Source organism: Ambystoma mexicanum, chromosome 2p, assembly GCF_040938575.1.
Source record: "Ambystoma mexicanum isolate Mex_15411 chromosome 2p, UKY_AmexF1_1, whole genome shotgun sequence".
Lineage (NCBI taxonomy): Eukaryota > Metazoa > Chordata > Amphibia > Caudata > Ambystomatidae > Ambystoma > Ambystoma mexicanum.
In genome coordinates, this window is record NC_090923.1 from 825,726,005 (window position 1) to 825,740,010 (window position 14,006).

At 46.3% G+C, this 14,006-nt stretch overlaps 1 protein-coding gene across 1 annotated transcript in view; it reads right to left on the reverse strand.

Annotated features, from left to right (window-relative positions):
* Positions 1-14,006, reverse strand: part of SPINT2 (serine peptidase inhibitor, Kunitz type 2) — a 106,974-nt gene that overhangs the window by 32,167 nt on the left and 60,801 nt on the right. The window contains exon 5 of the mRNA XM_069644531.1: positions 4,810-4,896. Within this exon, the coding sequence (XP_069500632.1) occupies positions 4,810-4,896 (87 nt within the window). The remainder of the gene's footprint in view (positions 1-4,809; positions 4,897-14,006) is intronic.

A 14,006-nucleotide genomic window follows, 5' to 3' on the forward strand; every position in this document is an offset into this window, starting at 1 on the left:
TTTTGAAAATATATTCTATGCGTAAGGACTTCGGGGGTAGGAACAGCCTTTTGGTACCTTCAGAAAGGTAAAACAGCCTGGCTTATGGGAAATAAACAGATGCCAGCCAGTGGTTCCTAGTAGGTTCGTGGAGCAGGGCTGGGAAGAACCAGTCATACATCTCACTGGTACTGCTTAAAGATTTAAACAAGGTGGAAGATATCTGAAGCTATGCTGCAGGTGAGATGCAGGTGAGATGCGCAGGACTGAAGCAGGGCATGGATGGGCTCCATCCATATTGTGTGCTTAGGTGAACTTGTGGGTGAAAGAAGCAAGGCAGTAGGCTAATCCTCACGACCGGTTTACACAGTATCTATACCAGGCATAAAGCATGCATTTTTATGAGTGGGCACACAGTGTGCAGTTTTTAGAGCTGAGGGTCGCCCCCCCCCCCCCCGACCACAGAAACATGGCTGTAAAATTGTCATTTTAGTTCACTATATTGTTCCCGCCATGTGCAATTTACATGCTTGTGTCTCCCTCATTCCGTTTGATACACTCACCACCCCAACTTTGACACTATCTTGCACTCTCATAAAAGCTTGAAATGTTTTACAGCATAAAGGATGGCAGGAATTGTTCAGTAAGTGCTGAAACCTGCTAAAGTACTTGCACTGTCCATTTAGGTTACATCCATCACTAGATTTAGCAAATAACTCCTCGGATGTATCCTGGTAGGACAGTTTATCAAAAGTTCTGAGACTGCACACTTTGGTTCCTTCATAGATGCAGGTTTTGGGTGCAACTCAGGTGTTGGGACTAAATCACAAGTCCATTTTGCCCTAGTATAATGTAGGTCAATTGTTGGTTTTCAACAATATGCCATTTTGTGGTATTGCTAACCGGGTTGCCAGTTTTGGTGCAGTAGGGTTTGGTATTACCAGGTGCCATTTGGTTCCTTCTTGTAGCACAGGGAAAGCTTATTATCTACCAAGTGTCACTTTGGTCTCCGAGACCCTTCTGATGCTATACAGACATATCTTTGGAGTTCACAGTTTTGAAGAGTGCATGGTATGCCATTGGGACATAGCTATGGACATTTAGAGCAAGATGGGCATAACCAACAGTTCTGGTTTGCAGCTAATGCAAAGTTTGTCCCACTACAGAAGGAGTCAGCACAATGTTCTGAACTTTATAAGGCTCACAAAAGAAATGTAATGAATCTGCTCCACCTTCAGTCCAACCAGGCAAGAACTGGATTGGTAATGGTGCTGCCACATGTTCTGTGGGATGAGACCTGCCCGCAATCAAATTCTTTGCTTGGCAGTTGCTCCGGAAGTAGATACTGGTCTCGGTTTGGAAACTGTTTGAAAAGGTATGAATCAATTTTTTATCCCCCACCATAACATTTCATTCTTTGTAGCCTAATTTGCCTTCATGGAAGGCACAGGTGTGATCACCAAGCTGCAGCTTATTTTGGGGGCCATCAGTGGTTTTTTATGCATGCGATCTGACCCCCTCAATATTTTTTCATTCTCTGGCACTCCAAACTCCGTAGCCCCAACTAACTGCATAGCCCCCATGGCTATACCTCCTGAGGCCATGGCATACAATTGATTTAAGAGGCTGTAGTGGAAAATTGGGATGACACTGAAGGAGTAATGGAGCCATCCCCTGGGTACAAACCATACTGCACAACAAGTCCACCTGAGTGCATGGTCACAATGGATCAACAGGCCCAGATAATGACATTCTCCCATTATTTGTGGTTCAACTAATTTCATAGTTTCTTGAATGCACTTTTGGACCTCTTGTAGTTACTATGGCACAACTATGTTTAAAGACCCATTTCTTTTTGAGGGGACAGTGTTGGTTTACCTAATATTTAACAAAACTTCCATAATGAACTCTTGTTTGTCTCATCCCATTGAGGCGGGGTGGAGGGCAGGGTATACTTAATACTTAGTTCACAAAACTCTTGCCAACACAGACACCTACATGCATCTTTATTATGCTGCATCACATTTTGCATATCTTAACCTCAATTACGTATCTGTAACCTTTGCCAACTAAAACAGCAACAAATGTATGTGCAATAGCTGCCAACATAAAGCCACTTCACTCCCAGTGTAATGTGTGCAGTAGCTATGCAAATATTGCCAAATTGGTAGTTTAGCACAAGGAGTAATTTAGGGAAGTCCAAGTAAAAAAGATGCAGAGCAAGGCATCATTTTTAAAAACACATAAGCTGTAGCCTGCGCTCCGCCTTTGGAAAATGTACATGTAAAGAAATGTGCAATGTTTTGCAGCCACAGAGGAAAAACTAACGCCCAAAAGCAACATTTCAAGTACCAGAAAATAACTAGCAACTTTTGTTAAAATGAGGAACTGCTTAACCCGAGGAGAAAGAACAGTTTCAAGAAAAATGAAGCAGTTTATGCTGGTGTTTTTGGAGAAAAATGTACAGTTTAAAAGCATGAATGGGAACAAATTTTAAAAAGGAAGCCAGAAAGGATGTCTATTCGGTCCATGCCTCTTCCCCCAAAATGAGATGTGAAAACGGATACCATGATTTCTCATGGAGATGAGCTGGTGGAATATAGGGCCACTAAGAACTGGACCCACCTGTAAATCCTAAGCCAGCATTTATGGGTTGCATCTGTGTAAATGATCTTCAGATACAGAAGAATGTATGGGGGCGGGGGGGTAAAATTGTGCAGCTCGTGGTGCCTAATCCAATCTCTTAGGCCTTTTGAAGACAGAAAAAGAGAATACCTGGAAAAACAAAGGTTAATCTGAAAAATCTACAAACCTGTGAACTGTCCAAGGCAGCAGCAACAAAAGACAAAGCTCTGAAGAACCAAGCTTCAAAGACCTTCTGGATAGTAAATATTCTCCCTGAACAGCTAAATAACTGAAGACTCCAGATGCTCTGTTGACAGATCCATCTGCAGATGCCATTTATTGGAAAATATGCATTTTCTACACTAAGATTACTATTTGGTCCATAATTCTTGAATAGAAAGTTAATTTTTCTTATGTTCAGCTGGAAATGCTGGGTGCCCCTCTTTTAAAGCAAAAGGGCACAGGATTGGTCCAAAGCAAGCCTGATGCAAGATATCAATCCAGATTGGTAACAAGTGCACTTCACCTTATGACAGACTGAGTACCTTGCCTGCAGGAAGTTGAGGGAGCAGAAGGAAGAGTCCAACAGAAACCATGCCGACTTCAAAGATCCTTCAGTGGTGAACTGTGTCATGCAGTGCTGTATTAGAGCACTGGCTCCCAGGAGGCCCCCAGAAAGGTGGAGGTGGAATTGTCCCAATGCCGCGAGGGAAGGAGTTAGCCTTCCTGCAGGAGAATCCTGCAGCATCCTGGATATTGTGCCAACTAACTAGAGACAGGCCTGCACCAATATTCATTATTCCAGTCATAGCTTGGCCCTAGTCACGGAGCCGACAGTGCGATATAAAATTGCAGAGGCTGTATAATTGTGTCCATCAGTCACCATGCCACAACCAGGCAGGTCATATTTACATGCCAGATTAAAGCGTACACTTATTATTTAGATCAGCAGTGAAGATCAAGAGCTGCCACTGCCTGTAGGAACTTTGTGTTTCAGTAGCTGGGCGGCAGGCACCTGTTAACTCCAAGCCATGGTAGATGTGTGCACTAGAATAGTATCATGGTCATTAATGGAGGGGGTATCCAATTAGCAGCCCTTCCCTTCAGAAACAGAATTACCTTTATTAATTTAATGGGGGGGGGGGGGGACTATTCCACCCCTACAGGATTGCATTCAGTCACATTGGAACTCCCAGATTACCCTCCTGGTAAACCAGGAGAAGGCTTTTAAACCATCGGGTGAAAAAGCTCTGAAATTTCAAGGGCATGCTTAGTACAGAGTCCACAATACAAATGTGCTTACTAACATAACTGGAATGTCCAAATGTTCTTGAACCCCATTCAATTTATGGCACGAATATGTAGATATTGGCACTGATGTCGCCATGTGAAACAACGAGGCATGCATCGGGTTGAAGCTCAGCAAACTATTGCAAAAACCCAACTGTTCTCAGTTTTCATGCAAACCTTAAACCGGAAACAAACCATACGCAAAACAGTGAATGCTCAGGTCATGGCGTGACACCCTAGCAAGCAACTGCTATAAGTTCATTGCACACAGCCAGGTTTCTTCAGATTTGCATGCATTAACACTGCAACAAACATTGCCCTACTCCCAACACCAATTAGCTCAAACCTATTCTTTTGTAGGTCCAAGGAGACAGTAGACCTGCAGAAGACCAAAAAAAAAACTGAGCACTCGTGCCATGGCTCTGTACCATTGAAAGTTATAGCAGTAAGCCTACCGTCTCCAGATGTCCCAGAGCTCCAAGGACAGGTTAGCCTTTGGGATTGGGACATGGCGTCTCCAACTAAGACTCTCTGCATCTTTTCAGCTTCCCCTCCATCATCATCATGCATCCCCTTTACCCCCCCCCCCCCCCAATTATCTGAATGATTCAGTTTAACCCAAACGTAATTACAGGGAAAATGTCAACTCATGAAAAGGGACAAAAAATAAAATGTATACACCTTCCTCAGTGGTGGTGACTAGGTTGCAGTCCATTTCAAGTATCAATAGTCAGTTTACTAGTAATCAATTATCCTTCAGATGCACGTGAACGCAATGTTCAAAAGGCAAACAGCCCTGCTTGAAATCAAATTATGCATTATGGGATGTACCTGGAGGGAATACAGTCCCTCAAGCCATACATATACATTGCCGGAAGGAATATAGCGTTAAGTACAATAAAGTAGAAAAATTACCTTCAGAATTAATATCACTGGATTTTACAAGTTCATGAGACTGTGCAAGAGGATAGCTGTCAAGTAGACTGGTTTCATTTTCAATGGCTGAAATAAGTAGAAAATGTAAAATGTAAGGAAAACAAAAGAAAAAAAAAAGTACCACTTCATCCAGGCAACTGTTTTTGAACTGATCATTTAAACTGGTAAGAAATCAGATACGCTGGCCAACTACAGATTTGAAAGTTTTTTTTTTTTAAATAAACTTTACTAATGGCTAGAACATACCCAATAACCCCACCAGGTGACCATCTAGGCCAGTATAGTATACGGTTTATGAATTTGAAGTGCTCTTTAGCACTTTGTGGTGCTATTGATAGCTTGAATCATGTTGTTCATCAATGCTATGTACTTCCAAATTACAATTTGTAGCAAATACATAATGTATACTTGGTTGTAATATCTGCTGCAGTACAATTCAACTGCATAGTCTAGTTACAAGACCCGGGGTGTCAAGGGGACATAGTAAAGAACAAAACCAAGTCTATGATATGGCATTTATAACGCGCCTATACACAAGTGTTTCAAGGTGCGACGAGGCGGGGGTGGTGACAACAAAGGGAGGACAGACAACGATCCTACTAGGCCAGGTGTCATTTAAATAGCGCAAGTGCATGGGAAGGGGGGAAAAGGAAAAGTGTGAGGGGGAAGGGAGAGGGAAAATAGTACATGGGAAAGTGGAATAAGTAAGATAAAACGGCCAGCTGGTGGCAAGTGCAAGAAAGTGCAGACATAAGTGCTGGTTGTCATGATCTCTGCTTCCAAAAGGTCAGGGTTTTCCCAACTCCCTTGGAAGCAGATCCATAACCCAGGTTCCGAGTGCCAACCAGTCCCAATTGGGACCTTTTGGACCCAGTCCTGGCGCCAGTGGCACCAGGCTCATAAATATGCCCAGTCCCAGCGCTGGAAGCGCCGGGCTCATAATGCTTGGGTGGACTTGCCTTCAGCAGACCATGCTGCTTACTTGCCTGCCAGTTGAGCCTCTGATCCTCTTCTGTTTGGAACTACTTTTCCTGTTGGGTGGGGCTGGAGCCACTCCCTAGATTCAGAACACTGGAACTCTTCTGGAAGGCAGGAACTCTTTTCTTACCAGGAACTCTTTTCTTACTTAGGCGTGGCTGTGGAAGGAGACACCTAAGCACTACAGGAGGCTATTTAAACCACACCCGGTGGATGAATCTTGCTTTGCGTTATTCTGCAACCTCTGCAGCAGAACGCTCATCGCGTCTTCTGCATCCGGTCCTGGGCCTAAGGAAAAAGGCTTACCATCCTGAATCCAGTCTTCAGCAACACCTATAAAGACAAGAAAGAACAGGTTAGCATTCCGGCATCTGAAAGGCAAAGGCTTACCATCCTGAATCCAGTCTTCAGCAACACCTATAAAGACAAGAAAGAACAGGTTAGCATTCCGGCATCTGAAAGCCAAAGGCTTACCTACTCTTCGTGCGCTCCGGAGGTCTTCACACTGCATTCCGGCATCTGAAAGAAAAGTTTACCAACTCTTCGCACGCTCCGGAGGCCTTCGGCGCTGCATCCCGCATCTGAAAGACAAAACAAGGTGCGTTTAAAGACATTGGGGAACTTTAATACTCACGTGCCATTACTCCTTTCCACATCTAATCCAGTGGGTATTCCGGCACCCTGCAGCCGCTCCGAACTCGTACCTGCAAAATAAAAAGACAGTTAGAGCGCATAGTGAAGCAGGCAACAAGCGCTTACTTACGTGCTTCCAGGCGCTTCTATTCATCACACGGGCTCCATCTTCAACTCACTTCAGCCCGTCATCCGCCATCGCCGGAACCCTGCAAAACAAGAGACATCATTACTAAAGACTTTAAAGACATTTGAATGACTCGAAACTTACCGTTCGTGCAGTAAACGACGGACAGCAGTCCTCTGAAGTCAAGAGGCCTGCGCTACCTATCCAGTGAAGAAACTGGTTACAGCACCCTGCCCCGAGGCAGATGGAGAGCTCGGCATTCACTTACCTAAGGTGAGAGCGTTAACCTTTGGGGGTCTACAGGAGAGGAGAAGAGGAAAGAGATAGGGACACCCCAATAACCCCAGTTCATTAACCCCATATTTTCTATCTGCAGAAATCTTACTCTACACGTCAGGCATACAGTGCACAGAGGTCCAGCCCAAAGAGCCAACCGGGTGCTACACATCACCTTTGAAGATACGGTAGTCGCCCAGTCAAGACCGGCGCCTCTGCGAGAATCAGGTGAGCGTTACAGAACGCAAAGCCTACCGCAAAACTCTCGCCCAGGCGCTATGGAAACCTCGGATACTGACCCCCTAGCCCGGTTACTTGGGGAACTAAGGGCAGAAGTGCATGCAGCTCGTCAGGAAACGAATGCTCTAAGAAGGGAACTAATTATTTCCAAGGAGAGAACAGACAATCTTGCTAGACAAGTGCTACAGTCACAAGCCGGACAGACCCAGTTACCCGCATCAGGGGCAAATCTTCCTTCAACATCCTCTATGAATCCAGTGCAGATCAACCTACCTGGGAATGTACCTCTGGCTCCGCCCGAACGATTTTCTGGTGACCCAAAGAGGTTTGCAGTATTTATCAATCAGTGCCGGTTGCACTTCTTATGCCGGCCAGCAGCCTTTCCAACTGATCAAGCAAAAGTAGCTTTTGTACTTTCGTACCTTAGTGGCAATGCGGCAGACTGGTCGATCCCTCTAGTTAATCAAGATGAACCGGTTCTCCATGATTTTCAAGCCTTTCAGCTTAGTATGGAAAAACTGTTCGCAAGACATTCACAGGGGCAGGCCTTGGACAATGAGCTTCTTTCGTTGCGACAGGGTAATCAAGACCTTTTGGCTTATATTGCATCTTTCAATAGACTAATAGTGGAAACTCAATGGCCTGAGGACAAAAGGATTACGCTGTTTTATAGAGGTCTACGTGGAGAGCTCAAAGACGTTTTAGCCCAAGTAGTGAATCCCCCACAAGACTGTTCGGATTATATAGACTTGGTCGTTCAAATAGATCACAGGCTGCAGAACACCAAGGCCGATCGTTCCAAGTTTGATGCTCTAGTATTTTCCAAACCGCCAACTCCTTCCAAAGGAGTAGACTCCAGGGAACCCATGCAAATAGGGGGTCTGAAAGGTCCTCTAACACAAAGGGAGCGGGAAAGGAGAAAACTGTTGCAATTATGCCTCTATTGCGGAAACTCAGGGCACTTTCTTCGAGACTGTCCGGTGAAACCTGCCAAGAAGGCAGTAGGAGCTGCAGTTACCAAAGTTACAAACTCTGAGCAGGGAAACGACCTCGCCCGACAAGAATAGAGGTCCTCTTGCGAGCGTGAAAACCAGTTCCGTGACCTCGCATTTCGTGATACCTATGGTCCTCATTAGCCCTGATAATCCGGATCGATTACATGCAATTGAAGCTTACGTCGACAGCGGTGCCATCGGCAATTATGTGGATCATGAAATGGTTTTGAGGATGAATCTAACTCTTTGTCCCAAGGCTGTAAAGGACGTCATTACTACGGTGGATGGTACGGAGATAGCCTCCGGGCCAGTAACGCATACCACTCAAGAGGTGACGCTAGTAAGTCAAGATGGACACCATGAGAAGATCGTGTTCGATGTGATCAAGGCCCCTCAGTTTCAGATTCTTCTAGGAATACCTTGGTTAGAGAAACACAATCCTCTGATCGATTGGCGAGCAAGAACGGTCCAGTTTCCAGAATGTGTCTCTACTTGTCACCCTCCACCTGGTGTTGCACTGGCCGCAATTTCTTCAGAGACTCCCCAGTTACCTCCCGAATACCAAGATGTTTTCCGGAAGGATCAGGCTAACGCTCTACCTCCTCATAGGTCTTATGACTGCCAGATAGACCTGATACCTGGCTCTACTCCTCCTTGTAGTAGAATTTATGCCCTCACCGAGCCCGAGAACCTTCACCTTCGACAATACCTGAATCAATACCTGGCAAATGGGTTTATTCGTCCTTCCAAGTCCCCTGCTTCTTCAGCTTTGTTCTTCGTTCCAAAAAAGGAAGGAGACCTTAGAACTTGTATCGATTATCGCTCCCTGAACCAGATCACCGTTAAGAATAGATATCCGTTAGCTTTGATCCCTGAACTCCTGGACCAAGTCAGAAAAGCATGCATATATACAAAGCTGGATCTTAGAGGAGCTTACCACTTGGTACGAGTAAAAGAGGGCGATGAATGGAAGACGGCCTTCCACACCAAGTATGGGCTATTTGAATATCAGATCATGCCCTTCGGACTTTGCAATGCCCCGGCCGCCTTTCAATATTTTATGAACTATGTCCTCAGAGAGCTCATAGATGTATGTGTTGTTGTTTACATTGACGACATCCTCGTTTATTCTTCATCGGAATCTGAACATCGGAAACACGTGAAAATGGTCCTCGAAAGATTGCGTCAACATAAACTTTTCGCTAAATTGGAAAAATGTGTTTTCAACGTGACTGAAGTTGAATTCTTGGGATTCATATTATCACCTGGCGGAGTGCGTATGGATTCAAAGAAGGTCGATGCAGTTCTCAAATGGCCATCACCACCCTCCGTAAAAGGTGTGCAAAGCATGTTAGGCTTCGCCAACTTTTACCGCAGGTTTATCCCCGAATTCTCTCGAATAGTCCAGCCCATCACTGCCTTGTTAAAGAAAAACAAACGTTTTGAATGGTCTACCGAGGCGGAACAAGCTTTCCAGGATTTGAAGACTAAATTTATCTCTGCACCAATCTTAAAACACCCTCGCCCGAACTCCCCTACATCGTGGAAACTGATGCTTCAAGCCTTGCCATGGGGGCAGTTCTATCACAAAAGGACCCGGTAACCAATCAGTTGCATCCCGTGGCATTTTGGTCCCGCAAATTCTCGCCTCCTGAAATCAATTACACGATTACTGACAAGGAACTTCTGGCTATCAAGTCTGCCTTTAAGGCTTGGCGGCATTATCTGCTGGGGGCCCGACACACCGTTACTGTGATTACGGATCACCGAAACCTGCAATATTTGAAGACCGCAAAAGCCCAATCCTCTAGACAACTCCGTTGGGCATTATTCTTTGCCGAGTTTGACTTCATAATTACCTATCGACCTGGTACAAAGAACGGTAAAGCCGATGCCCTTTCTCGGATGGAGTGGAAGAACACTTGGTCAACCCTAAACCTGTACCAATCATTCCCGAACAAAGAATTCTGGGTGTAATCGCCACAGAATCCATAGAGGAAGTTAAGGATAAAGCCAGGCAACTTGTAACTCCAGCAGACATACAGAATTGGCATCTGCAGGGAAAGGACTTTGCAGTAAAGGACAACTTATTGTATTTCCAAGAACGATTATACCTACCCAGCACAGATTTACAGAAAAAAGTAATCTCTTGTTATCACGACTCTTTAATGGAAGGTCATCCCGGTATAGCCAAGACCTCAGAAAAGATCAAGCGCTACTTCTGGTGGCCGTCTTGGAAAAAAGATATCAGAGACTTTATAATGTCCTGTGGGGTATGCGCCCAAAACAAGAGTCAAAAGGAAAGACCAGCAGGCCTCTTATTGACATCCCACCTCGCCCTTGGCATACGCTTTCTATGGACTTCATCACCGATCTACCTCCATGCTCCGGATACAATACGATTCTAGTAATCGTGGACTTATTCTCCAAGATGGCGCATTTCATTCCGCTCAAAGGCTTGCCAACAGCAGCAACTCTGGCCCGAGAATTTCTCGAAAACATCGTCCGACTGCACGGTTTTCCTTCGGTTCTAATTTCGGATCGAGGTACTCAATTTATTTCTCATTTTTGGCGAAGTTGCTGTCGGTCGGCTCAAATTGATGTGAGACTATCGACCAGTCACCACCCTCAGACCGACGGACAAACCGAGAGGACCAATCAAACTCTGGAACAGTATTTACGCTGCATGCTGCAACAAACTGAAAAAACTTGGAAAGATATCCTTTGGATAGCCGAGTATGCCTACAATAACTGTCCATTCGGGAACTGGGAAAACCCCGTTTTTTCTTTTGTACGGCAGTCACCCTCGAACCTCGGAGTTGGATCCCCTCCAAGATCTTGAAACACCAGCAGTAGACTACCTGCATTCTACAATCACCCAAGCCTTTAAGGAAGCTGTTTCTCACCTTCAAAGGGCTAAAGAACAATACAAGAAAGGAGCAGATCAACATCGGAAGGAAGCCCCTCACTATCAAGTAGGGGATCAAGTCTGGTTATCCACCAAATATCTACCTCTAAAAGGGCCACGCACATTCAACCCAAGATACCTTGGTCCCTATTCCATCACTACCATAGTAAACCCAGTAGCGGTCAAGTTGGGCTTGCCCCCGCACATGAAGATACATCCGGTCTTCCACGTCTCTCTATTAAAACCCGTGCAACCTCAAACCCGACTAACCAAATCTCCAAAACCTATCCTAGTGGATGGAGAACTCGAGTTTGAAGTCAAAAGCATTCTGGACTCCAAGATCTCCAAATCTAAACTATTCTACCTAATTGACTGGAAAGGCTACGGCCCCCAAGAGAGATCCTGGGAACCTGCTGAATATGTCCACGCTCCTCGCCTAATCAAAAGATTTCACCGAACATTTCCTGACAAGCCAAAACCCCCGGAGAAGCCCGGTTTGGGAGGGGCCTTGAGGGGGGGTACTGTCATGATCTCTGCTTCCAAAAGGTCAGGGTTTTCCCAACTCCCTTGGAAGCAGATCCATAACCCAGGTTCCGAGTGCCAACCAGTCCCAATTGGGACCTTTTGGACCCAGTCCTGGCGCCAATGGCACCAGGCTCATAAATATGCCCAGTCCCAGCGCTGGAAGCGCCGGGCTCATAATGCTTGGGTGGACTTACCTTCAGCAGACCATGCTGCTTACCTGCCTGCCAGTTGAGCCTCTGATCCTCTTCTGTTTGGAACTACTTTTCCTGTTGGGTGGGGCTGGAGCCACTCCCTAGATTCAGAACACTGGAACTCTTCTGGAAGGCAGGAACTCTTTTCTTACCAGGAACTCTTTTCTTACTTAGGCGTGGCTGTGGAAGGAGACACCTAAGCACTACAGGAGGCTATTTAAACCACACCCAGTGGATGAATCTTGCTTTGCGTTATTCTGCAACCTCTGCAGCAGAACGCTCATCGTGTCTTCTGCATCCGGTCCTGGGCCTAAGGAAAAAGGCTTACCATCCTGAATCCAGTCTTCAGCAACACCTATAAAGACAAGAAAGAACAGGTTAGCATTCCGGCATCTGAAAGGCAAAGGCTTACCAACTCTTCGCACGCTCCGGAGGCCTTCGGCGCTGCATCCCGCATCTGAAAGACAAAACAAGGTGCGTTTAAAGACATTGGGGAACTTTAATACTCACGTGCCATTACTCCTTTCCACATCTAATCCAGTGGGTATTCCGGCACCCTGCAGCCGCTCCGAACTCGTACCTGCAAAATAAAAAGACAGTTAGAGCGCATAGTGAAGCAGGCAACAAGCGCTTACTTACGTGCTTCCAGGCGCTTCTATTCATCACACGGGCTCCATCTTCAACTCACTTCAGCCCGTCATCCGCCATCGCCGGAACCCTGCAAAACAAGAGACATCATTACTAAAGACTTTAAAGACATTTGAATGACTCGAAACTTACCGTTCGTGCAGTAAACGACGGACAGCAGTCCTCTGAAGTCAAGAGGCCTGCGCTACCTATCCAGTGAAGAAACTGGTTACAGCACCCTGCCCCGAGGCAGATGGAGAGCTCGGCATTCACTTACCTAAGGTGAGAGCGTTAACCTTTGGGGGTCTACAGGAGAGGAGAAGAGGAAAGAGATAGGGACACCCCAATAACCCCAGTTCATTAACCCCATATTTTCTATCTGCAGACATCTTACTCTACACGTCAGGCATACAGTGCACAGAGGTCCAGCCCAAAGAGCCAACCGGGTGCTACACATCACCTTTGAAGATACGGTAGTCGCCCAGTCAAGACCGGCGCCTCTGCGAGAATCAGGTGAGCGTTACACTGGTAGGGGACTGAAGGGATACAGAAAAATGGTCCCCCGGTTGCCAGGGAGGCAGTGCAGGTGGGAAATTGATGGGGCCTGGGTCAGCGATCAGAAAGGGTGGCCAGGTAACCAGTGCAGTTTGTCAGGAATTCAGCAGGGGAGAAGGAGAGAGAAAGCAGAAGCAAATAGGAAGGTTTTGAGGTGCTTCCGGAACCAGAGATGGTTCTCCAAGTTTCAGGGAGGCAGGAAGGCTGTTCCAGAGCAAGGCCCCTGCCGGAGAGAGTGATCTGCCACCAAATTGTTGCTTGGAGAAGCGACAGTCGGAGGCGGATGAGCGAAGAGCTCGAGAAGGAAGATATTTAGGAAGAGAGAGTTGAAGGTATTTCGGCCCCAGAAGGCCTGGTGTACAATGCAGGGGGGTTTGAACTTAATACTCGCAGCCACTGGGAGCCAGTGCAGATATTTCAGTGCTGGAGATATGATCCCTGGGCTTGAGGCCAAGGACAAGTCTTGCAGTCCTGTTCTGGATAAGTTGCAGTAGGCGGAGAGTAGAGGCAGGGATATTTAGATAGACGCTGTTACAATAGTCCAGCCTAGCGGACCAGGGCTCTGGAGACCGTGAGCTTCTGGGGGAAGGAGAGGAAAGGAGGAATACCTCCAAGGAGGTGCAGCTGGTAGTGGAACTTGTGAGACGTCAGATGTGAGGGGAGAAGGAGTGCAGAGTCGAAGAGGACCCCGAGGTTTTTAGCCTTGCAGGTGGGAGTAGGAAGAGGGCCAATACGACATTTACGTAATCCAGTCGCCAGACCACCAGGACCAGCCAGTAGGAGAATTTCCTGTTGATAACTACAAAACCATGTACTGCTTCTGAAGGCTGCACAACAGGGAGGCACAGGTCGACAAAGACTTTGCGGAAGACATTCTAGGAGACAAAAGGTCCACCACCTAGTTTATTCTTCTCCTGCAATCGGTACATAGACGCATCCAGCCCTCCTTCTGGCGCCAAGTCTCACAAGGGTAGTTAACCCCAGAATAGAGAACATATTCAGGCCAGTGCCCACTGACCCTCGTTACATTAGGGAGTCAGCTTAACACCAATTGATTAGTGGTTACCACTACCCGAAAAAGTGCAGGCACTCCAAGTGTCGGCTGAGGTCCTGCCAGACAA